The 22007-nt window shown below is 38.8% G+C and overlaps 1 protein-coding gene and 1 pseudogene across 4 annotated transcripts in view; both read left to right on the forward strand.

The window, feature by feature from the left end:
- The window catches only part of FSIP1 (fibrous sheath interacting protein 1), a 193676-nt gene that overhangs the window by 37484 nt on the left and 134185 nt on the right, over positions 1 to 22007 (forward strand). For 3 of the 4 annotated variants that reach the window (XM_077764350.1, XM_077764353.1, XM_077764351.1), the window contains exons 6-9: positions 2731 to 2829; positions 5451 to 5575; positions 8293 to 8403; positions 15623 to 15781. In XM_077764350.1, the coding sequence (XP_077620476.1) occupies positions 2731 to 2829; positions 5451 to 5575; positions 8293 to 8403; positions 15623 to 15781 (494 nt within the window). The remainder of the gene's footprint in view (positions 1 to 2730; positions 2830 to 5450; positions 5576 to 8292; positions 8404 to 15622; positions 15782 to 22007) is intronic. The other variant, XM_077764352.1, reaches the window with a different exon arrangement.
- Positions 6750 to 7069, forward strand: LOC144231782 (cytochrome c pseudogene; annotated as a pseudogene).

Genomic DNA, 22007 nt, shown 5'->3' on the forward strand with positions numbered 1-22007 from the left:
GATGTGAATAAATGTCTGTAGTGAGGAGAGGAATTTAAAAAAATTTCCTATTAAATTTAATTTTGGTGTAATTTCAGACTTCCAAGTCTGAAGCAAAATACAAAGAGTTTTCAAATACCCTTTATCCAGATTCTCCAATTGTTAACATTTTATCACATCCTCCCCTGTCTCTGTCTGTCTCTGTTTCTCTCTCTATAGATTTGTTTCTCCCCTGTCTGTCTCTTCACACAAGGACACAGGACACATGCGCATGCGCGCACACACATGCACAGATCAGGAAATCAATTCTGATTCAATACGATTGTCCCATCTATAGGCTTTAATTCATATTTTGCCATTGTCCCACCAAAATCCTTTATAACAAAAGAATTTAGTGGTCATGTCTCTTTAGTCATTCTTTGTGTTTTACCACATTGGCATTTTTGAAGACTGTAGGCTTGATACTTTGTAGACTGTTCCCCAGTCTGGGTTTGTTTATATTTCCACGAGATTAGGTTCACAGTATCCATTTTTGGCAGAAGTCCCACTGTGTCCTCAACGGATCCTATCATTGTCCCATCACTGGTAAAGTTAACCTTGAACTCTTGGTTAAAGTAGTGTCTGCCAGGTTTCTTCACTGTACAGTTACTGTTTTCCCTTTTGTACTGAATAAGTTATCTTGTGGGGATGTACTATTCTGTCATTCTTTAAACTTTCACCCACTGCTTTTACCATCAGTTGGTGATTCTTATCTGAATCAATTATTATTATGATGGTTACCCAATGGCTCTTTTCTTTTTATTTATTTCTTTTCTTTTTAAAGTTTATTTATTTATTTTGGGGGAGAGAAAGAGAGAGAGAGAGAGAGCGCGCATGTATGAGCAGTGGAGGGGCAGAGAGAGAGAGGGAGTGAGAGAATCTCAAACAGGCTCCACACTGTCAGTGAGGGATTTGGGGCTCAGTCCCACGTACCATGAGATCATGATCTGAGCTGAAATTAAGAGTCAGACACTTAACTGATTCAGCCACCCAGGCACCACCCCCTCAATGGCTGTTTTCTAGTTCTGACCTTTCCTCTAGAGTAATCAGTTGTATCTTTACTGTAAGGAAGAGCTTTCTAAAGGAGGACTTTGGAAATTCAGAAAATGTGTTTTGTTTTTTCTCTTGAGGAGTTAAGCCCCTGTGGTTCAATATCTGACTTCCAAAACTGTTGTCTTTTAAACTCAAAGCTGAGCTATGAGACCTTTGTTCTAGAAGGTATCCACCTTCTCTCTGAGGTACTGAATATACAGAATACTGCTCAGACTATAGGTGAAGAGCCACAGGGTCACAAGAAAAATTTTAGCCTAGGAAAAGCCTTTAGATTAAAAATCTCCAAATATAACTTTGCTATAATAGTTTTTAGTATTGCAGTATTTCATATTTTTACATCTATATAGGTGCTTCAGTGTAAAAGTGAGTGAAACTCCTATCAAAAAGGAATTAGGGATGAAAACTAAATATACTACCACTTGAAAAGAACTGTAGAACCTTTTTGTCTTTTACACAAAAGTAGCTTACCCCTCTTCCACTCAAGGCTTCCACCAATGATTTGTTGGATTAGCTCATCAAAGATTGTGTGGGATTAAAGTTGTAATGACAATTCCAATAATGTTACATTATTATGAATTCCAAATTAGGGAATTGCTATTGATACATTTCTTTTAATTTTCAGAAGTTGTTTGTTTTGAATTTGGTGATAGCTGTATGTTGGGGTGAATGTGTCTTCTGCATATTTCCTTTGTCTGTGTCATCTCAAAGAGGTACTTGGACCAGGTTTGCTTTAGACATAGGTGGTGGATCCTGTAATATCTTTAAGACTTGTCATGTTTCTGAAGCAAAAACATTTCTGTGCCACAACCTGGCAGACTATTTCATGTTAAGACATAGAGACTTAGGGGCTCCTGGGTGGCTCAGTTGGTTAAGTGTCTGACTTCGGCCTAGGTCATGATTTCACGTGGGTGAGATCATGTGGTTTATGGGTTTGAGCCCCATGTCGGACTCTGTGCTGACAGCTTAGAGCCCGGAGCCTACTTCGGATTCTGTGTCTCCCTGTCTCTGCCCTTTTCCCACTTGTGCTCTGTCTCTGTTTCTCAAAAAGAAATAAATGTAAAAAAAATTAANAATATCCAATGTCTAAATCAGCTAATAGAAGAAAATAAAATAAATTACACTGAAACAAGAGTTGAAAAACACAATTTCCTAATTTTCTTATGGGTGTTAGCCCAAGAGCATAAATCCCAAAAGAAAGAAACCTATCTGCTAAGGGTCTCCTGGTTTTCTCTTTCAAACACCTGCTTCTTTCTTAATGACTAACCATATATCTGAACTCTTTACTCTGGGGATCTCAAATAAAAAGAAAAATACAAAGTTATTCAGTGCCTGTTCTCTATATTATGAATGTTGGAATTTGGATATGTTAATTCCAGGGAGTTAAAGTGATATTTTAGCACACACTTGTACATCCTCTTTGCACAGAAGTTCTAGGGAAATGCTTTTGGACTACCTTGATTTTCTCCAGTTTGTTTCAATGGCTGAAGTGTACGAAGATAATTATCATTTCTACTTGGAAGTGACATCTTAACAAATGTATATGTGGAGGGGATTGAGGAATATTGCAGAGAATATTAGATCTTTCTTTTAAACAATTGTTCATGCGGACAATTTCCCACTTATTTTGTGTACTGAACAAATGATTTTATAAATCAATAGATCCTTCTTGCTATGAGCACGAAGACACCTTTTTCTCAGTGTTTCACACTCAGGTCCCTCCAGAAGAATATGAAAACCGTAAGCAGAATGTCAATCAAGGTATGTTTTAATTTGTGTGATTTTGCATATTGTCTCAAGAAAATACTAGCTATATACAGAAATATTCATAGATGAAATGATTTGATGTGATTTAATTCAGAGGTAGGTGAAAGTGAGTTAGGGTTCTAGGTGAAACAAGATGGTCATGCGTTAATCATTGTTGAATTTAGTTGTTGAGGGCTTATTATAGCATTCTTTCTACTTTGGGATATTTAAAATTTTATATAATAAAGAGTTAAAGAAAAGCTGGCTGCAAGTAATGGAAAACTAACCTAAGCAAAAAAGAAAATTTATGGAAATAATCTTGGAGGTAGACAGCTTTTTTGATTCCCAAGAGCGTATTCTGTGGTTAGTCATTGCGAGGGAAACTCAATGCCACAATTGCAGACAATATGCCAACCCATCCAGTTTGGGTTAAATGCTTACCGCTGGTCCACCCAACTCATCAAACCCGGCAAGGGTTGGGGTTGCTATAAAAACATGGCAGCATCTCCTGTTGATCACCACCCGGGTGGAGAGAAGAGGACATTTCTAGTGAGACAGTTCTGACCAGACAATCTAAGGTTTTTTACTACGGTTTATTAAAAGTGTGTTTTAAAGAAATTATAAATGTAGATACGGATGCATTTAATATGAGTTATTTTAATGTTGTATTGTTTAAGAGCATATGAAACCTCAACTGAATGAATAGACTTCATATTTCAACTTAAAAGACTATATACAACTTGGAATATGGGAAAAAGTTACATGTTTTGTATTTAAGGAGGCCACGCACCAAAAAAGCAGCTCATGCCTTAACTGTTGGTAGTTGATTAAAAAATATTATTGACTAAAGAAATAAAATCCCAATTGTAAAGCACAGATTTTTTTGTCTAGACACTTGTAACTTAAATTCGAGTGAAACTCTTTTCTTACTCAAATTTATTTTGTTTGTAAAGAATTTAAATCCAGAGATCTTACTCTTTTCCTGGTTCCTCCTAGCTATTGTTATCAAAATGTATTCTTTAATTATTAAATTTGTGTCGAGTCTTTGATAATTAGCTATAAATATGCCAATTGACTAGCTCCCTTTGTCCTTTTTATTGATGTACCCTCTCTTATAAAACAAAGATAACTTTTAAGTAAACCTTGTCTGTATTGAGCTACTGGTTGGTGTTTTTCCCTTTTGGACTTTAATATGGCAATTTATCCTGATGTGTATGGTAGATTCCATGTTTCACTTAAGAAGACCCTTCCTTATATCTATTTTTAGAGCTTTATTTATTTATTTATTATTATTATTATTATTATTTTTATTTTTAGACCTTTAAAGAAGCGTTCACATGATCTTGTTTTAAATGGTTTGAACATAACTACAGTGAAAAGAAGATATTTAATAAAGGGAATAAGAGTCCACAAGTATTTTTCTCACCCTTGTTTTGAGCACCCAGGTTCAGAGGTTGACTCAGGCCTCTTTTCAAAGGTTGAGAAAAACTGACAAAGTGAGATGAGCTGTAAGGGTTTGTGCAGATGGGACATAGAACACCCGGGATGCTTACGCCCCGACCTCGCTTAAAAGATGGGTGTGAACAAAAGTTACTGTTCAGACAGGGTGCTGGCATCTTTTTTTTTTTTTTTAATGTTTTATTTATTTCTAGGAGAGAGAGAGAGAGAGAGAGAGACAGCGCGAGCAGGGGAGGGTCAGAGAGAGAGGGAGTCACAGACTCTGAAAGAGGCTCCAGGCTCTGAGCTGGCAGTCAGCACAGAGCCCGACGCGGGGCTCGAACCCACGAACCGCGAGATCATGACCTAAGCGAAAGTCGGATGCTTAACCGACTAAGCCACCCAGGCGCCCTTGGGTGCTGGCATCTTAATAGAATCACAGGAAAAATGACTCTAGTCTTTCGGGAAGATTTTGTTTCCTATAAAGACTAAAATAAAATATATTGTACTCATTAATTAATTTCCTTTGAGGATAGGTGGCACACATGTTACACTGGTTTCAGATGTACCGCATAGAGATGTGACAAGTTTATACATTAATCCATCTCACCGCAAGTGCAGCTGCCCCCTGACACCATGCAATGTTCTTAATGATGCTGTTGACTCAGTTCCCTATGCTGTGCCTTTCATCCCTGTGACCTAGTCATTCCCTGACTGGAAGCCTGTCTCTGCCCCTCCCTTCACCCATTTTACCCATCTCCTTACCCCTTCTGCTCCGGCAACCTTCACTTTGCTCTCTGTACTGTAGCGCTGATTCGGCTTTTTGCTTGTTTGTTTATCCATTTGTTTTACTGTTTAGATTCCACATATAAGCAAAATCATATGGTATTTGTCTTTCTTGGTCTGACTCATTTCACTTAGCATAATTCCCTCTAGGTTCATTTATGTTGTTGTAAATGACAAGTTCTTATTATTTTTTATAGCTGAGTCATATTCGTGTGTGTGTGTTTGTGTGTGTGTGTGTATCATATCTTCTTTATCCTTAAGAATAAATCTCCATATATATATATTAGGTTTCTGGATTTGGAATTTAGAAGTTATTCTATGTGTGTTATATATTTTAAATGTATGCTTAAGGTAAAATTTTAGCAAAATGGACAATTATAATTATGAAAAATTTTGAACTTTTTTAATATTAGATTTTACCTATGATGTGGAAGGAAATGAGTCATTGATCAAAGCACAAAAGAAACCTTTCTCAAATGCAGAAAAGATTAAGCTCAGGGGTATACACAGCCAGGATTTTATTAAACGAAACATTGAGGTATGTACTTAGAAATTTAGAAACCAGAATATGGGATTAAATGAGTTATGAAAATGAAAAATAGTTGTGTTCAGTGTCTTTAAATAGTTTTTTGATGCCACATATGTATGCAATTGAAACAGTATATATAACTGAAAGAAACGTTTTTATGGACCAGTACTTAACTTTACTAGTTTTTATTCCATCCTGTCTCCTCCTGCCTCTCTTTTAAATGAGATCTGCAACTCAGTACATTTATTTCACTATCCAGAAATGAATCTGGTTCCTGCAATTTGAAAAACATTTATTTAGATAATAGCCTCAGATGATGCTTCCCAGATTTTAAATTGCATATTAGTGAAATTGGCTTTTTAAAGTAATGAGACTGATGTTATAGCTGGTGCATTTAGAAATTTGCATGGAAAATGCTCCTGGGCACAGCTGGAGAGGCCAATTGGTTGTCTGTCCCCTGACCCCTCCGACTGAGCCTCCAGGAAGCCCATCGCTTGTCACTTGCCTTGATTAGCTCCCTGCTTCAGGGGCTCAACCTTGATCTTCCGGAAGCCTGACTTGGTATGTCCTCATGGCAGACTAACCAAGGGCAAAGGGGTTTCCCTATTAGACCAGAGTGCGGATTAATTAATTTACAGTAAGAAATGTGGGTGCAGTGGGCAGAAGGCTTGGGGCAAACCACTCAGGCAGGCAAGTTACTAGAAGACTGCAGTGATGGGTGTGAAGTTACTCACAGGAGCAGAGAGTTAAATAATTCCTCTCAGTTCAAGTCTGATGCTTCTTCCACAGCTGTCACGTCATTTCCAGGCAGACTAGATTTGTGGGTCAGCGTGCCACCGCCAGGACTGGCCTCTGGAACTCTTCCCTTTTTCTCTTTATGTTCATCTCCTCTGAAGGAAACCTCCAGCCTGATCTGTCTTCTCTGTGCTGGCCCATTTTGTGTTGATTTATTTAATTTGCCAAGAGTACTAGCGTTTTCCCCACATCCCCGTTCTTGCCGACACAGTCCGCAGCCCCACCATAGACTTACCTTTTCCCCTTTTAACAATAGTAGCTGAATCTTTATTCAAATTCCTGGTATGACCTGCTTGAAATGTCAAAGTAATTTCATTTAGGAGAGAGCAGGACGTGCAGCTTGCAAGCGGGTACTTCTTTTTGGGTGTGATGAAAGAGTGATTTTACAATGGATGATGTTGCGAAGGGCAAGAAGAAGTTTGTTCAGTAATGCGCCAGGCGCCATTCAACGGAAAGGGGAGGGCCGCCCGAGACTGAGCCAAATCCCGGTGGTTTCTTTGGGTGAAAGACAAGTCAGGCCCTTGGATTTTCTTACACAGATGCCAACAAGAATAAAGGCATCACCTGGGGAGAGGAGACACTGATGGAGTATTTAGAGAATCCCAAGAAGTACATCCTTGGAAGAAAAGTGATCTTTGCTGGCTTTAAGAAGACAGAGGGGAGAGGACACACTTGATAATTTACCTCAACAAAGCTACTAAGGAGTAATAGTTGGCCACTGCCTTATTTATTACAAAACCAAGCGTCTCATGACTTCTTTTATGTGTACCATGTTTAAATTGATCTCATGCACCAGAATTCGGATCAGGAATGATCGACTGTTTCTTTTGGACAGTCCTGATTTAAATAAGATTGGCTTGTGGTTAAATGAATCTGATCAACGTTTTGAACTTGATAGTGATTCTGGTTCAGCAAGTGCTGTTCCTGTTTTCCCCTTGGAAAGATATGATCGGAATCAATTGGTAATATTCAACTCTTCACAGAGATGGTAACTGCCTTCTCTAAGCCTGTCGGAGATGGGTTTTAGATTTAGATTTATATAACTTGTTATATTTATTTAAATACTGAGGAAATCCCTTTACTCTCCCAAAGAACAGCAAGACTCAGCTGGGTTTTATGCTGTGCTCGTTAGCCTGTAAAAGGCTAGGGCTGAAGCAAGCAGTGTCCATTTTATCTTTTGGTGTTAACAATGCCCATTTAATTAAAGTTCACTGCATCTAAAATGCTACCCTTTGCCTAATTAAACGCATTTTCATGTGGCTTATGTATCATATCAAACAAAGACTACTTAGCACTTCTCACATTTTATAGATGATCTTTAAGGCCAGATATTTTAAAAATTTAGTGTGACCTGTCGCACTATAGTAGCGAAGTTTGCTTGTGAATTCTTCACTAAGTCAGACGAAGTTATAATTCAGGATTGTCTTTTAAACAGCTCTTCAAAAACACAACTGTAGAAATATCGCGTGTGATTGCTAATAGTGCTTTTGCCCCACTCATCAGCAGGATTAAAGTGGCGGACATATTTGTCAGCACCAATTTGTAAATTATGTAATAAGGCTTAAGATAATTAAAAACAAAATCACAGATAAAAAAAATAAAGGCAATTTCATCAGGAGCTATATGGCACATAGGAAGTGGCAAGAAGATTCCTTCCAAATACCTCAGCAAATGTGTTTATTACACTGATATATAAAGAGAGGTTGCAAACTGTCCATGTTTTATTGTTTTATATTTCAAATGAAATGTTTTTGAAGTGGCTAACATGAGGGCCTGCATATATCAGGAATATACCTCACAGATGAAAAATGCCTAATCTCACAGATTTTACCTTACTGTGTCTATACTATAGAAGCCTCAGAGCCCACTTTTATTTTTCTGAACATGAATTGCTTTGAATATTTACTCTTTGTTATTAATACATTCCGTAGTTGGCTAAGGATTCAGGAAAGCCAGTGCTTATGATTGACAGAGAGAAGAGAAGGCTGACTGAACTTTTGAAGGACTTAGATGACAGAGATTCGGGGCTGTCCAGTCCTGAGGTATGTAAGCTCCGATATTCAATGACTTCTTCTCCTCTTCTTCTTCTTCCTTCTTCTTCCTTCTCCTCCCCCTCCCTCCCCTCCCCCTCCTCCTCCTTCCTCTCCTCCTCCTTCTCCTTTCAGTGTTTTATTTAAATTCCAGTTAGTTAACATACAGTGTGATATAGTTTCAGGTACAGATTGTAGTGGTTCCGCACTTCCATATGACACCCAGGGCTCATCACAAGTGCTCTCCTTCATCCCCATCACCTGTGTAACCCATTCCTCTGCCCACCTCCCTTCCAGCAACCCTCAGTTTGTGCTCCATAGTTAAGAGTCTGTTTTATGGTTTGCCTTTCTATTCCCCCCTCCCCCTTACATTCATTTGTTTTGTTTCTTAAATTCCACATATGAGTGAAATCATATGGTATTTGTCTTTCTCTGATTGACTTATTCACTTAGCATAATGCTGTCTAGTTCCATCCACTGCAAAAACGTGCCTGACTTCATCTGATCTCAGGAGCTAAACAGGGTCTGGCCTGGTTAGTACTTGGATGGGAGTCATCTACACTTCTTAATTTTTATTTATTTTTTTATCATGGTACTGACATTGGCACAAATCTACAGTAAGTTTTTATATTATGGGAATTCTCTGTATTCTCTGTCTCTAAAAAATCCCATTTTACAAACTTGTTTTCATTACAATTTTCAGATTTTTTTCTTGGTCAATTTGTTATTGACTCTGAAGAAGGTTATCTTGTGTCATTCTAAGAGTGACTTCACATTAGCTCTCATAAGAATAACCTCTCCCTGTGATGTAATGGGCTCAGTCACCAGTGACATATCAGTGTGTTTCTCTGTATCCTTGTATTTTGAACATTTCTTATCCCTAAACTGGCGTAGTTCTCAGTAATCCTACAGACCGTCATCTTGCTCCTTCCCAGTTAGCCGTGAGCGTCCAGGTCCCTAAAGACTGTGGAGGGAGTGCAGACTGAGTCCACGGAGGGGAACAACATGCGACCCAGGGTGCCAGGGTGGGGGTTTATAGGGCTGGGGCTGGCCATACGAGAGGCACTTGTTTGCCTACTAAACTTAACAGCAATATTCTTTACTTCCACAGAGAAATGTAATGTCCTGTGTACCTTGAAGCCCATAGCCCTGTCATCTAGTTCTTATTTCCCTATGTTTTACAGAGGCGGGATGTAGTGAGTGCTGCCCAGATCCCTTTTACCTAGTCCCTGTCCTGTGCCAAGGGTGCGTAGCTGCCTCCTTCCGTAGAGTATGGCCGTGGGCTAGGTGGGGGCTGAACAGCCTAGGATAACAGCCCCTCTCCATCTCCACCCCCTCCCAACTCAAGTTGGGATTAGCTCTGTGCTGCAGTTTTTCCTCCAGAACTTTCCCCAGGAGTCAGCTGGGTTTCAGCCGACACCACATCCTTGCCTGGTTTTGTTTCCCTTGTCCTCGCCTGCTTTCGTCACCCCCTTTCCCCTCTCCTCGAGAACTCCATTCACCCCTCTCCCTTCTCCTGAGAGCACTCCCTCCATAAGTCACCTGAACCAGAATCCCTGTCTCAGGTTCTGCATCTAGACTAGCCCCAGATCGGTAGGTGCAGAGGGTGGTTTTTTTTTGTTTTTTTTTTTTTACAAATAGTTTATTGTCAAATTAGTTTCCACATAACACTCAGTGCTCATCCCCNTGCAGCAATGCCTATGGCCGGTGGTGGTGGTGGCGGTGGGGGAACGCCATGTTTCTTCCCAGAAATGATTTAGCAAAGAATTTTTATTATTAATGTTGCCTTTTACATACTGTTTCTGTTAGTATTTATGCTTTGTCCCTCTTTTTATTTTATTAATAAATTTTTTAAATGTTTATTCATTTTTGAGAGAGAGAGCGAGAGAGAGCAAGACAGCAAGAGAGAGCAGCACCAGGGGAGGGGCAGAGAGAGAGGGAGACAAAGAATCCAAAGTAGGCTCCAGACTCAGCTGTCAGCACAGAGCCTGCTGCAGGTCTCGAACCCACAAACCATGACCTGAGCCGAGGTCAGACGCTTAGCTGACGGAGCCACCCAGGTGCCCCTTAAACTCTTTTTCTATCATTTACTTTTATTTTTTAGGTAGATTGTTTACACATATCATACAGCTGGGTTTTCGTTGTTGCTGTTATGTCTGTAATTGTTTCTCTATCTTTTGTTGTTATTTCCTTATTCTTAATCTTTTAATGAGGATATTGAATTTATATGTTTATTATGGCCACTGATAATGTTTGGACCTTTTTTTGGACAGCCTATTTGATATTCTATTGATTAGATTTATTTTGTTTTCTTAATTTTTACCCATTTTCCTCTCCTGGTTTGAAAATTCAGTATCCTGTTTCTGATCCAGGGCTGCTAGCCCTCAATTTCTTAAAATACATTAAGATGAATGTATGTTTTTCAACTTAAGTAATTAGTCTCTGAAATCTTATATCTTAATGAGATAGGATTTTTGGTGTCTTTGGCTTTTATTTACCCTTTCTTCCATTTTTCCCTCCTCTAGAATGTGTTGAAATCACCTGGAATTTTACTCCCAGAATATTATAAGTTTTTACCTTTAAAAACAGTATGCATCTTGTATTTTAGGAGTGTTTCTCAATAGTAGCCAAATTTTGCAGTCACATCACTTGCATGGTACCTTATCAGCCTTTTGTATCTGAGGATTCAAGTCTTTCTTAGTTTAGAAAAGTATCTTGTTTTACTCTTCTCTTCCATGGTATCTTTTCTCTCATTTGGGCTACCTACAAAATGGGATATCAGTTGGGAATGTAATGAGCTGCAGGTAACAAAAAACTGTTTAAGCAGTGGCTTAAACAAGTAAGGAATATAGGGGCACCTAGGTGGTTTAGCAGGTTAAGCATCCAACTTCAGCTCAGGTCATGATCTCACAGTTTGTGAGTTCGAGCCCTGCTTCCGCCTCTCTGCTGACAGACAGCTCAGAACCTGGAGCCTGCTTCAGATTCTCTGTCTCCCTCTCTCTCTGCCCTCCCCTGCCCTTGCTGTCTCTTTTTCTTGCAAGAATAAATAAAGATTAAAAAAATTTTTTTAATTAAAAAAAAAAAAACATGTAAGGAGTGTATTTTACTTTAATAACAAGAAATCCAGGTGTAAGTAGCTAGTGTATTTCTTTATTCCTGTTCTGTATTCTTAGTTTGATTTTGTTTTTAGGTTTGCAAGATTGCTGCTATATCTGTAGATAATGTGTCCATTTTCCAGGCAGAAAGAAGAGGGAAAGGGGAGGGGGAAAAGGGACACTCCTCTGATGTTTTGCTTTTCATCTGGGAAGGGATGGTGTCCCTAGGACTTCTACCTGCGTCTCATCNTAAAAACATGTAAGGAGTGTATTTTACTTTAATGAAATCCAGGTGTAAGTAGCTAGTGTATTTCTTTATTCCTGTTCTGTATTCTTAGTTTGATTTTGTTTTTAGGTTTGCAAGATTGCTGCTATATCTGTAGATAATGTGTCCATTTTCCAGGCAGAAAGAAGAGGGAAAGGGGAGGGGGAAAAGGGACACTCCTCTGATGTTTTGCTTTTCATCTGGGAAGGGATGGTGTCCCTAGGACTTCTACCTGCGTCTCATCAGTCAAGTTGTGTTGTGTAGCCATGTTCATTTCGTATATCGTTGCAAGTGAGACTGGGGATTCAGGTATCTTACTTCCTTATTTTAATAGCAGAGGAAGGCAAGGAAAAAGGAAACTGGAAAAGGGGATCAGGTCAGTTAGTGTACAAGCATACAGGTGGGTAGAGAACCTCCTGGATCTGTCCTCCAGGTCCTATAATATTTTTCTCATTATCTTCATCTGTTTTGTCATTTTGCTTATATGAGCTCATTTCATAGTTTTCCAAGTTGGGTTTCAACCATGTGTATTCTGCTACTTAGCTATGTAGCTCTCTTTTGAGATTGTTGTTATTTTTACAGTTTTATTGTTTTGTAAACTAATATTTGCTGAGAGTTTTTTCTGCATGTTGTCTGAGGAGAAAGATGGCGTCTTATTATCTGGTGTCAGGGATAGACATTTTATATAGAAATTCTATAAAGCCAGATAGGAGGAGGAGAAGGAGGAGGTGAAGGAGGATGTGGCACATGTTGAAGCAGAGTCAGAGGAAGAAGTTAGGAAGTGTGGCAGGAAGAATTTAGGAACACTTTGAGGAAGGGATCCTTCTATATTCTTAAACCATACCAAACTTCTTGCCATTCCTCAGGTTTGCTGTATTCTTTGACACCATGTGCCCTTTTCTTTGTTCCCCCATCTCTGATAAGCCAATGCACCTGAAAGATGATGACTAGGGTGATAATTATGTTTTAATTCCCCAGAACCCTTGCCCTTGGGTGGTTCTTTATAGTGGCATGTTTATTTTTGTGTGGATGAGATATTCTATTGAATATCCCTAGGGTACTTAAAATTTTTTAAAAAGATTTCCTTCTGTGTTGGGAATTTACACTTGCAGTGAACGGCACAAAGCTAAATGCCTCTACTGCCAAAATGGGTTTTACATCGGATCTCCGATTACTCATATCTAGATCAGTGTTGAATGTGTGAGTTTGGTTGTAGACCCTTGGTTACCAACCTGAGCCCCTAGAGGTAAATGAGGGTGGTGAAGAGCATTCTCTGGGTTCTGTCTTAGGGAGGCAAGACTTCTAAAAGCTAGAAATCTCCCACACCTAGCAAGGGTGTTTAGAAGGTGCTCGATGGAAAAGCATGATGCCATCTACTGCATATTACATATAATTTTCCTCTGTAACAGTATAGTGTATGAAACATTTATATTCCTGTTGAATTTAATCTAACATCCTCTTTTATTTCCAGTGTCATTAAAAAAGAATTCCATTCAAGCAAGCATTTATTGACCAATGTTTAGTCATTGATTATAGTTTTATTTTTGTGAGTGTGTGACTCATTATTTCTCACTTAGATCGTATAGTATTTATATCCTTTTATGTAGGAAGAATTAACTGGAGTTTCTTATTTGTGACTAATTAAGTAATGTATTTTCATATAATTATGTATACGTTTCATATCCCAACTTATAAGTGTATTTAAAATGTTTCTCACTGTATCATAGCCTTGTATGGATAGACTACAATCTATTCACTTTTCCCTATTTTTAGACATTTGGGACTTTTGCAATTGTTCCTTATTATATGTGTGTGTGTATATATATATATACATANGAGATTGTTCTGGGTTACAAGAAACAGAGATGGACTTCAATGAAAAGAAAAAAAAAAGGAATAAATGTATTGGGAAACTTGGGTAGCCCACAGACCTGGTGGGAAGTTTGGAGAACCATATGTGTAGCCCGGGCTGATATCAAGGTACCCAGAAACATGGCTTTGGAAACTCCTTGGAAAGAGGCTGGTTAGGGGCTACCTCACAGCCACCAGACACCCCGCTAGATGGACCACCCCTGCCACCCTCACTGCTATCAACACCAGATTCTCCAGGCCACTGCTGTCACCAAGAATCACTGCCCCGTTTCCCCTGCATCTTCGCATCTCTCTCTCCCTCCCTTGAGAGTCCAAGTCCACAGTGTTCACTTCTGATTGCTTGATTTTAGGTCATTTGCTTGTCTTCTTGATGACAGTGGGTGGGAAGAAGGCTTGTCTGATGGGGATTTCTCTCCTACCAAGTCTTATGCAGTGCTTGGTTTCACTGAAACAGGAAGGGACATTGGATGCTGGGGTCAGGGGGAGACATGTAATTCTTTCTGCATCAGTTTTTTGCATGTATCTCTTCTGGTTACTGCCTAGGGATTGATTCCTGGTATTAGAGTCATGAAACCAAAGTGTATGAAATTCTTAACCTTCCTTACTCTCCACTTGTCCCTTTGTTCCTGGTGTTTTCATAATTCTTCTGTCCTTGTATTACATGTTTCTCTGTGTGACCTCATCCATTCCCATAGTTCAAGAGTTTGAACCACTATAGATAGGTGGGTGAGTCCAAAATATTTATATACAGGTCTCTAGGTCTCTATCTTGAACTTCAGACAAATATATTTAACCACCTAACATAATCTATAGATATCCTAGGGACATCTGTGAATATCAGAAGGTCCCAAACAGAATTCATCATTTTCTTTCTCAAACCTATTATGTCTCCTGTATTCCCTACCTTGGCCGATATGACCACTATACCCCTAGTTTTCAAAATCCAGAATTTGGTTTTTATCTTTGATCCTTACTCCTCCTTCCATGCTTCCATCAAATTATCTTCTGATTCCATAATTTCTACTTTGTAAGTATCTCTGGAATGTGTCCTATGTTCTTTTTCCCCAGGAAATATTCTTAAGTTTAGGCGCTCATCACTTTTGTTCTACATTATGGTTTTTGCTTCTTAACTGGGTTTTCTGTTTAGTCTTGACCAAGGCAGTTCTAGTTTTAAAATGCATAGTCAGCTATGTTGTTTCCTTGATTAAGATGTGATTAAGATCGATTACCAACTCCAGGAAGCCTTCTCCAACCACTTTGTCTCTCTGCTCCTTCATGTCCACAAAGGTTAGCTGACCCTCACTGGTCGCCATGGCACCTCCAGCGCTCTTCATGCCTTGTTAAAGTCTTTGCTGCCAGAAGACCGAGAACTCCTTAAGGGCAGAGCTTGTGAGATTCCTACCAAATCACCAGCACCCGGTGCAATGCCTACATTCAGTGGATGCCGAGTACGGGATTTTTGAATGGATTTTATGAATGGGTTTTAACCCATTATGACATGAATGTTAGTTGAATAAGGAGTTAGATGATCAATAGGCTCATGAAACCCAAACAACTGCCTTTATAGACCTTATGTTACTTTTCAGGAACAAATCTTTAAAATACCATGTCTGTTATAGGGTAAACATGATTTCTTCCTATTCAACATTTCACAAACTACTTTTTCAAAGTAGAGAAAGGAGAATGTTTAAAAACTAGACTGGAAGTCCAAGAGATTTATTCCACAGGGGAAAACTCCCACAAGCTGTAGGATATACTTTATACAGATTTGGCAGATAATGAAACCATAAATTACTAATTTTTTTCTTTCACTATCCCAATGTTAATTTTGTGGGGTTGTTTTTTTTTTTGGTATTGTGTGTATGTGTGCATGTGCACACACACGCGTGTGCTTGTGTATGTGTGTGTGAAGTCCTGAGCATTGATGTAGCCATCTGAAAGGTATATTTTGGGAAAAATGTAGCATGGGAACGACCTGATGACCCTTGTTTCCTCTTAGGGTGATCAGTCTGACTGGCTGGTCCCAGGAGAAGGATACACACTTGCCATCACCCAGCACCAGCAGCTTGCCGAAATCGACACAAAGCTCCAGGAACTTTCTGCAGCCTCACCAACAACTTCCGACTTTTGTCCAAGACATGAAAACCACAGTGAGCAGGTAGATTTAATTTAAGAATACACAGACTGTTCAGGTTTGTGTGTTAAAGCTAGTTGACGTAATTTGACAGTTTGCTTGTTAATTAAAGAGGTTTCTTCCCAGTTGTTTTTTTCATAACTATGAGTGCATAACTACAAGTGCGATGATAGTAATTTCCATTAGTGTGTGCATTGTGTGTGTTTTCCAATAGTGACTTCCACTTTCTCTTCATTTTTCTTTCAGTTGGTAATTTTCTGGGAAGGGTCACTTATAAAATATTTATTTTACTGTTATTGTATCTTTATAATTAATCTTTATATCAGGAGGCAGGATAGGGAAGAAAATCAATACAGCCCTCATTCGTCTTCTATTTCTCTGGTTCTAAGTATTAGCAATGGCAGCCGCTTGTCCCTGACACTGCCGTATTCTTCCAGCTCTTTCCATTTCACATCAAACACTGAAGCTCTTACTATGCTGATGAAGTCTCTCCTGTGAGGATTTTGAAATGAATGCATTTCCTCCCTGGATAGTTTCTCAAATATTCTTTCAGTTTTCTGTTTAGAAAAACAGAAGAGTAATGGCAGCTTCGTAAAAGGAAGATTCTTCTTTTTTTTTTTTTTTTCTAGCCCCATATCTCAGTACTTCATGGGATCTCGTTTGGGGTTGGGTTATAGTTTTCACCTAAACAGAAAATGGTCAGTCTTTTGCTATTCTAATTATCCTTGGCCCATTTTGTAGACATTTCACCAAATCATTTTCTGTACAATCGTAGATGCACATGATTTTTTTGTTCCTAAAAAAAGTTTAAAAATAAATATTCCATAGGTAATAATTCTGCTTTATATTGAGTCTCTAAGCCATCAAGTGAAGGTTGGGGTTCTGGCTTTGGGCCGGTTGAAACTGCTTCAAGGGGAAAGAAGAGTGTTAAGGTATTCCAAAGAAAATTTGGTCACTGGCAAAATCTTTATAGAACCATCTCGGCTTCCTTAGGTTATGTTTGAATAGGCTGGGCACAGCTGTTTCTGAGCCCTTTACACAGCAAGAGTGGTGGTAGTAGAAACCACTTGTTTCTGGATTGGGGTAAAAGCGGACAACAGAGAACTGGAATCTCTCTCCCCTACTCAAATGTACCCCAGGACTTTGACACCAGTTGCACTGCTAGTTTATTTAAGTTACTAGGTGCCATTTCCCAAAAGAAGGGAGCCAAGAGGGGGAAATAAAATTGTTCAGGAATACTCTTTGTTCTTTTTGCTTTATACCTGATTTTGTGGTTGTCTTTATGTTGTTGGATTTCAAGGGTAGCTGAGATCTCAAGGCTGAATAGTGACCCTCAAGACAGAAAATACCTTTTTCATGGTGGTCAAATGTTATTCTTTAAAGGGAGACTGAGAATTTAAAGATTTTTTTAGCCATCAGGGCTTCAGTAAAGCGACCATGTTAAGATTCTGTCACCATCATTTAAATCATACTTTCAGAATTCACATTTATAGTTCAGATAAGTATTTTAAAAATACTACTAAAAGGGAAAACCAGTACATTACTTAGTTGTCATGTACTGACATATTTTTATGTGAAACAACACAGGTTTAGAGAGAAAAGAGAAACCTGCATTTTGGGATTCCCATTGGATGCAGAGATATAAATGTAACATCGTAGTTGATGAAAAGAAATAATTAATACCTCTTGCATGCAAAAAAAAATCTTTCGAGCTTTTGTTCAATTTCCTCTTGGCATTTCCTCATTTCTAACTAAAACCAGCATTGCACATTGAATTTTCAAGCCAGAAATGCTAACATGGCAAATTATTTTGCAGATATTATTTTTGGATTGGAATTCTTTTTGGATACATACACTGAAAAGTATCTTGGTTAAACCTTGCGTATCTGTGCAGTTGATGAATGGGCTCCAATCTCTTGCTGAACCACAAATATTCATTGCTCATATTCACGTTATTTTTATTTTTAACCCTTCTGCAAACCATTAACTCATCAGTAATTTTTCTTCATACTCCTTATGAAAGAATGTCTTTTAAGTAGAATGTGCATTTCTGGTTTTCAGCAATTGATTCAACAATATTAATCAAGTGCTTTCTGTGTAGGAATTGTAGGGTGCTGAAAGACAAGTCAAGCCAGTATAGAACTGTGGAGTCAGGGGCGCCTGCGTGGCTCAGTAGGTTAAGCATCTGACTTCGGCTCAGGTCATGACCTCACAGTTCATGGATTCAAGCCCTGCATCGGGCTCTCTGCAGACAGCTAGCTCAGAGCCTGGAGCCTCTCTTCGGATTCTGTGTCTCCCTCTCTCTCTGACCCTCCCCTGCTTGTGATGTCTTTCTCTCTCATAAATAAATAAAACATAAAAAAAAAAAACCTGTGGAATCAAAAAGCCTCACTTCGAGTTCTGGCTCTTCCAGTTACTGGTTCTGAGAACTTGGGCATTAAGTGGAAGCACCCTGAACCCTAGTTTCCTTATTTATAAAATAGTAATAATAATATTATTCTTTAGGGCTGGTTTATTTTTTACTATTTTTTATTAATTTTTTTCCTTCCAATGTTTTATGTAAAGTCAAATTAATTAACATATTGTGTAGTATTGATTTCAGGAGTCGAATTTAGTGACTCATCACTTATATATTATGGCCCTCTAAAAGGGTGGATGAGTTGATTTGTGTAAAGTGCTTAGCACATGTCTGACACAGAACTCACCCAGTGATGTTATTGTTATAATAATAAGTGACTTGGGATGCCTGGGTGGCTCCGTTGGCTAAGTGTCTGACTCTTGATTTCAGCTCAGGTCATGATCTCACGGTTCATGGTATTGAGCCCCATATCAGGCTCTGTGCTGACAGCATGGAGCCTGCTTGGGATTCTTTCTGTCTCCCCCCCCTCTCTGCCCCTCTCCCACTCTCTCTTTCTCCCCCTCTCAAAACAATAAAAATTTAAAAAGATAATAAGTGACTTAAGGAACACATTTTCCTGTGGGAGGCACTGGATATGCATAAATAACTGTGGTACAAGACAGCATATGTAAGCACAACAGAAAGCTATGAAAGCAAAGTGCGGTGGGGTTCTAGGGAGAGAGAGAAAGCACACCCAGAAAGTCCAGTTCCACAAGTGAGGGCCAGGAGGTGGAAAAGGAACAAGCAAATAAGGGAGACAGGGTTAGAGGCCCAGGGAAGACTACATTATGCAGCATGAGACTGAAAATTGGTGGCCCACAGGGCAAAGCTGACTCACACGTGGATTTCCTTTAGTCCTTTAGTTTGTAGTTTTTTTAGCCAACGTTTAAATATTGGGTGAATTCATATAAATGTCTAAATGTCTAGTTTTTCTTGAGAAATTAGAGAATCTGGCGACATCAAACCTGAGTCCTTGCTTGGCAAACTGCAGGACTGATTGGAGTAGCAGCTCCTGCTTTCCGCAGAGCACAAATTCCCCAGTTTGCCACAGTATTCACGACTCCGTATGGTATTGCAGGCCCTGAGGCCCCCTGCATGCATTTAGGTTACTGACCCAGCCCCTGCATGGGCCATCAAAACATCTTTGAAAGCCTGCTTGCTTCATAGGACATATGTGGTGGTTGACCTTGAATATTCAAACTACCCTGCCGCTTCATGTCTGACCTTACAGCAGCTCATAGGGCCCTGGAGGATAGGCTGTAGGCACAGAGCAAGTTGTCGGGTGAGCACACAGTGGAGGAAGCACCACAATATGGAAATGATCTTATGAAAGGTGAAGAAAGTCTGTGCTAGTAGAGAAAGGAAGAGTTATTTGCTGAAGGCATGCTATTTAAAAAAATCCCTTTGGAGATTTTTTTAAAATGTTGCTCAAGAAACCAGTTCCCCCAACAAGTCGAAACACTCAGACTTTCTGACTTCTTGACCATGGCGACTAAGAAGGTGCTCAGTTGGCAGGCACGTGAGCCGAGGATCATAAATGTACTTGAGGCAGAATAATGTGAGGGACTCCGGTAACGTGACTCAGAGATTAAGGAAGTTGTTGTGAAAGGAGCTGTTAAGAAATCTCCTTTTCCTTTTGAGCTTGCTGATTAGGATATTGACATAGGATACCCTGGCCCAGCTCTTAACTTTATGGCAATATTTTAAAGGCAGAATCTGGCTCTCATATATCCGATTTCCTTAGTGTAAAACAAAGCATGTGGTCACTGTCAGAAGGAAGAAGGGCATGTTACTGCTATTACTGTGATGTGAATAATATCACGTGGTTGCAGTTTTGACATCTGCTTCTTATTTTCATTTCATCTTAGCAGAAGAGAACTAATTGAAGCAATTTTTTCGTAAGATCTGTGGTTTAACTACGCATACCTTTCTATGTCCATCCCCTAACCCTCTAACAACCCAATCAGTTTTTTCCTCATACTGTAAACCCCACCATAAAATTGAGTGATGTTCTATAATTTAGTTACCATATTTCTTATTTGTGGCTGTATTAGATTCCAGCTTTCTCCAGAAATATCTAAGATATAGGAGTTGTGTAGGTATTCAGTTTCTTAAGTCCTTAGCAACTGGATTCAATAATAAATTCTGTTCAGTTTGGCTCTTGTAAAGAAGTGTAATTTATTCATGTTTCATGCAATCAGTCTTACTAACTCTAGAATTCCAGTTCATGATTAGATTTTTTTTTTCTGGTTGGGAGAGGGTCTTCAAAATTGCCCTCATTTCAAGAGGCATTTCTTTGTTCTTAAACCAGCTGATTTAATTGAATATAAAGGTCTTCTTTGATTTTATTTATTTATGTATTTATGTATATATGTATGTGTATATTTATTTATTTTGTTCTTAAAATGTTGGTTCAGTTGTAAACATTTTGTTAAGACCAATAAAAAACTTACAAACATCTGATTGAGGAAAATTGTAGTTGTAGTCATCTTTTTTCTTACCAAAAGCATATGATTGTTGACAGCAACAAATAACTGTTTTTTGTCTCTTCCTGTTTCAACATTAGCTCAAGTTGAAGAAATATAAAATGTTGTTTGACGTGTAATCTTGTAACATATTTTATTGCTGAGTCCAGGGGTTTGCAGAGTTCCAATAATGGCTATCTAGTCTACTTGATGTCAAATTTCTTAATATTCTGGTTGAGGGCAGGAATCTAGGAATTTTTTATGTATGCTAGTCACAAGCACAGAAATCTTGTTGACCATTGGGTCATTTCCAATAACTATAGAAGTATGCCGTAAGAGTATGGATTTCTTGACTGGGGAATGAACAAGAAGTTACTTCAAATGTCCTTGCTAACCTGTCAAACATTTCCCAAATGAATCTATCGAGTTCTTCTCTCCATTACTTTAAAGCTTATATTTATATTTCTTTATTTTTCTATGTTAATTCTCCTGTGTAGTCAAGGTTTCCTTCATTTCATGGCAATATTCTAAAATGGTAAAAACAATATGGCTGAAATTTTTTTTCCCTACCTCTACAACTGCTAGGCAAATGACCCACCTGATGACAGAAAATAGCAAATTGCCTTTGGAAAAGGATAGCTTTTGTTTCAAAACACAGGGAAAGCTGGCCTTTTTAAGGCAGGTTTGTATTTTTCTGCTTAGTTAGCTTCAAAGACCCATGTTGGCTCGGTCAACACCATAGATATTTTTCTAAGGTTGAACTTAGAATCTGTTGGCAATCGATTAGTCAAATCAACAAGTATCTATTGAACTCAGGGACAGTTCTCTTTTTGTGGCTTCTTGGATATTCTGTGCATATCACAGAGAGCTTTTACTAAACTGAATTTTACTTTTACTGAATAAAAACATTCCTGTATGCCTCAAAAACATTTCTGTATGGCGGGTCAGAGAAACTGCTCAAAACATTTCTACCATAGGAAATCAAGACATTTTCTTAAAATTTTTAAAATGTTTATTTATTTTTGAGAGAGAGACACACAGAGTGGGAATGGGGAGGGGGAATGAGAGGGAGACACAGAATCGAAGCAAGCCCCAGGCTCCAAACTGTTAGCACAGAGCCTGATGCGGGCCTTGAATCCATGAATGTGAGATCCTGACGTCAGCCAAAGTCAGATGCTTAACCGACTGAGCCAGTCAGCTGCCCCAACATACTTCCTAATGATCATGAAAGCATATAGTACAGGTTGGCACTTAGATATGACAATAGAACCTCCCCTGATATCACAGAGCTTGTGGGATTTTTTTTTTTTTGTCAGAATCAATGATTACCTTTTTTTTGCTCCCTGTTGGCCTCTCTTTCATTGTTTACTATCCTTCAAATGTTTGA

The sequence above is a fragment of the Crocuta crocuta genome, unplaced genomic scaffold (genome assembly GCF_008692635.1).
Source record: "Crocuta crocuta isolate KB4526 unplaced genomic scaffold, BGI_CrCroc_1.0 scaffold102, whole genome shotgun sequence".
NCBI classification, from domain to species: Eukaryota; Metazoa; Chordata; class Mammalia; order Carnivora; family Hyaenidae; genus Crocuta; species Crocuta crocuta.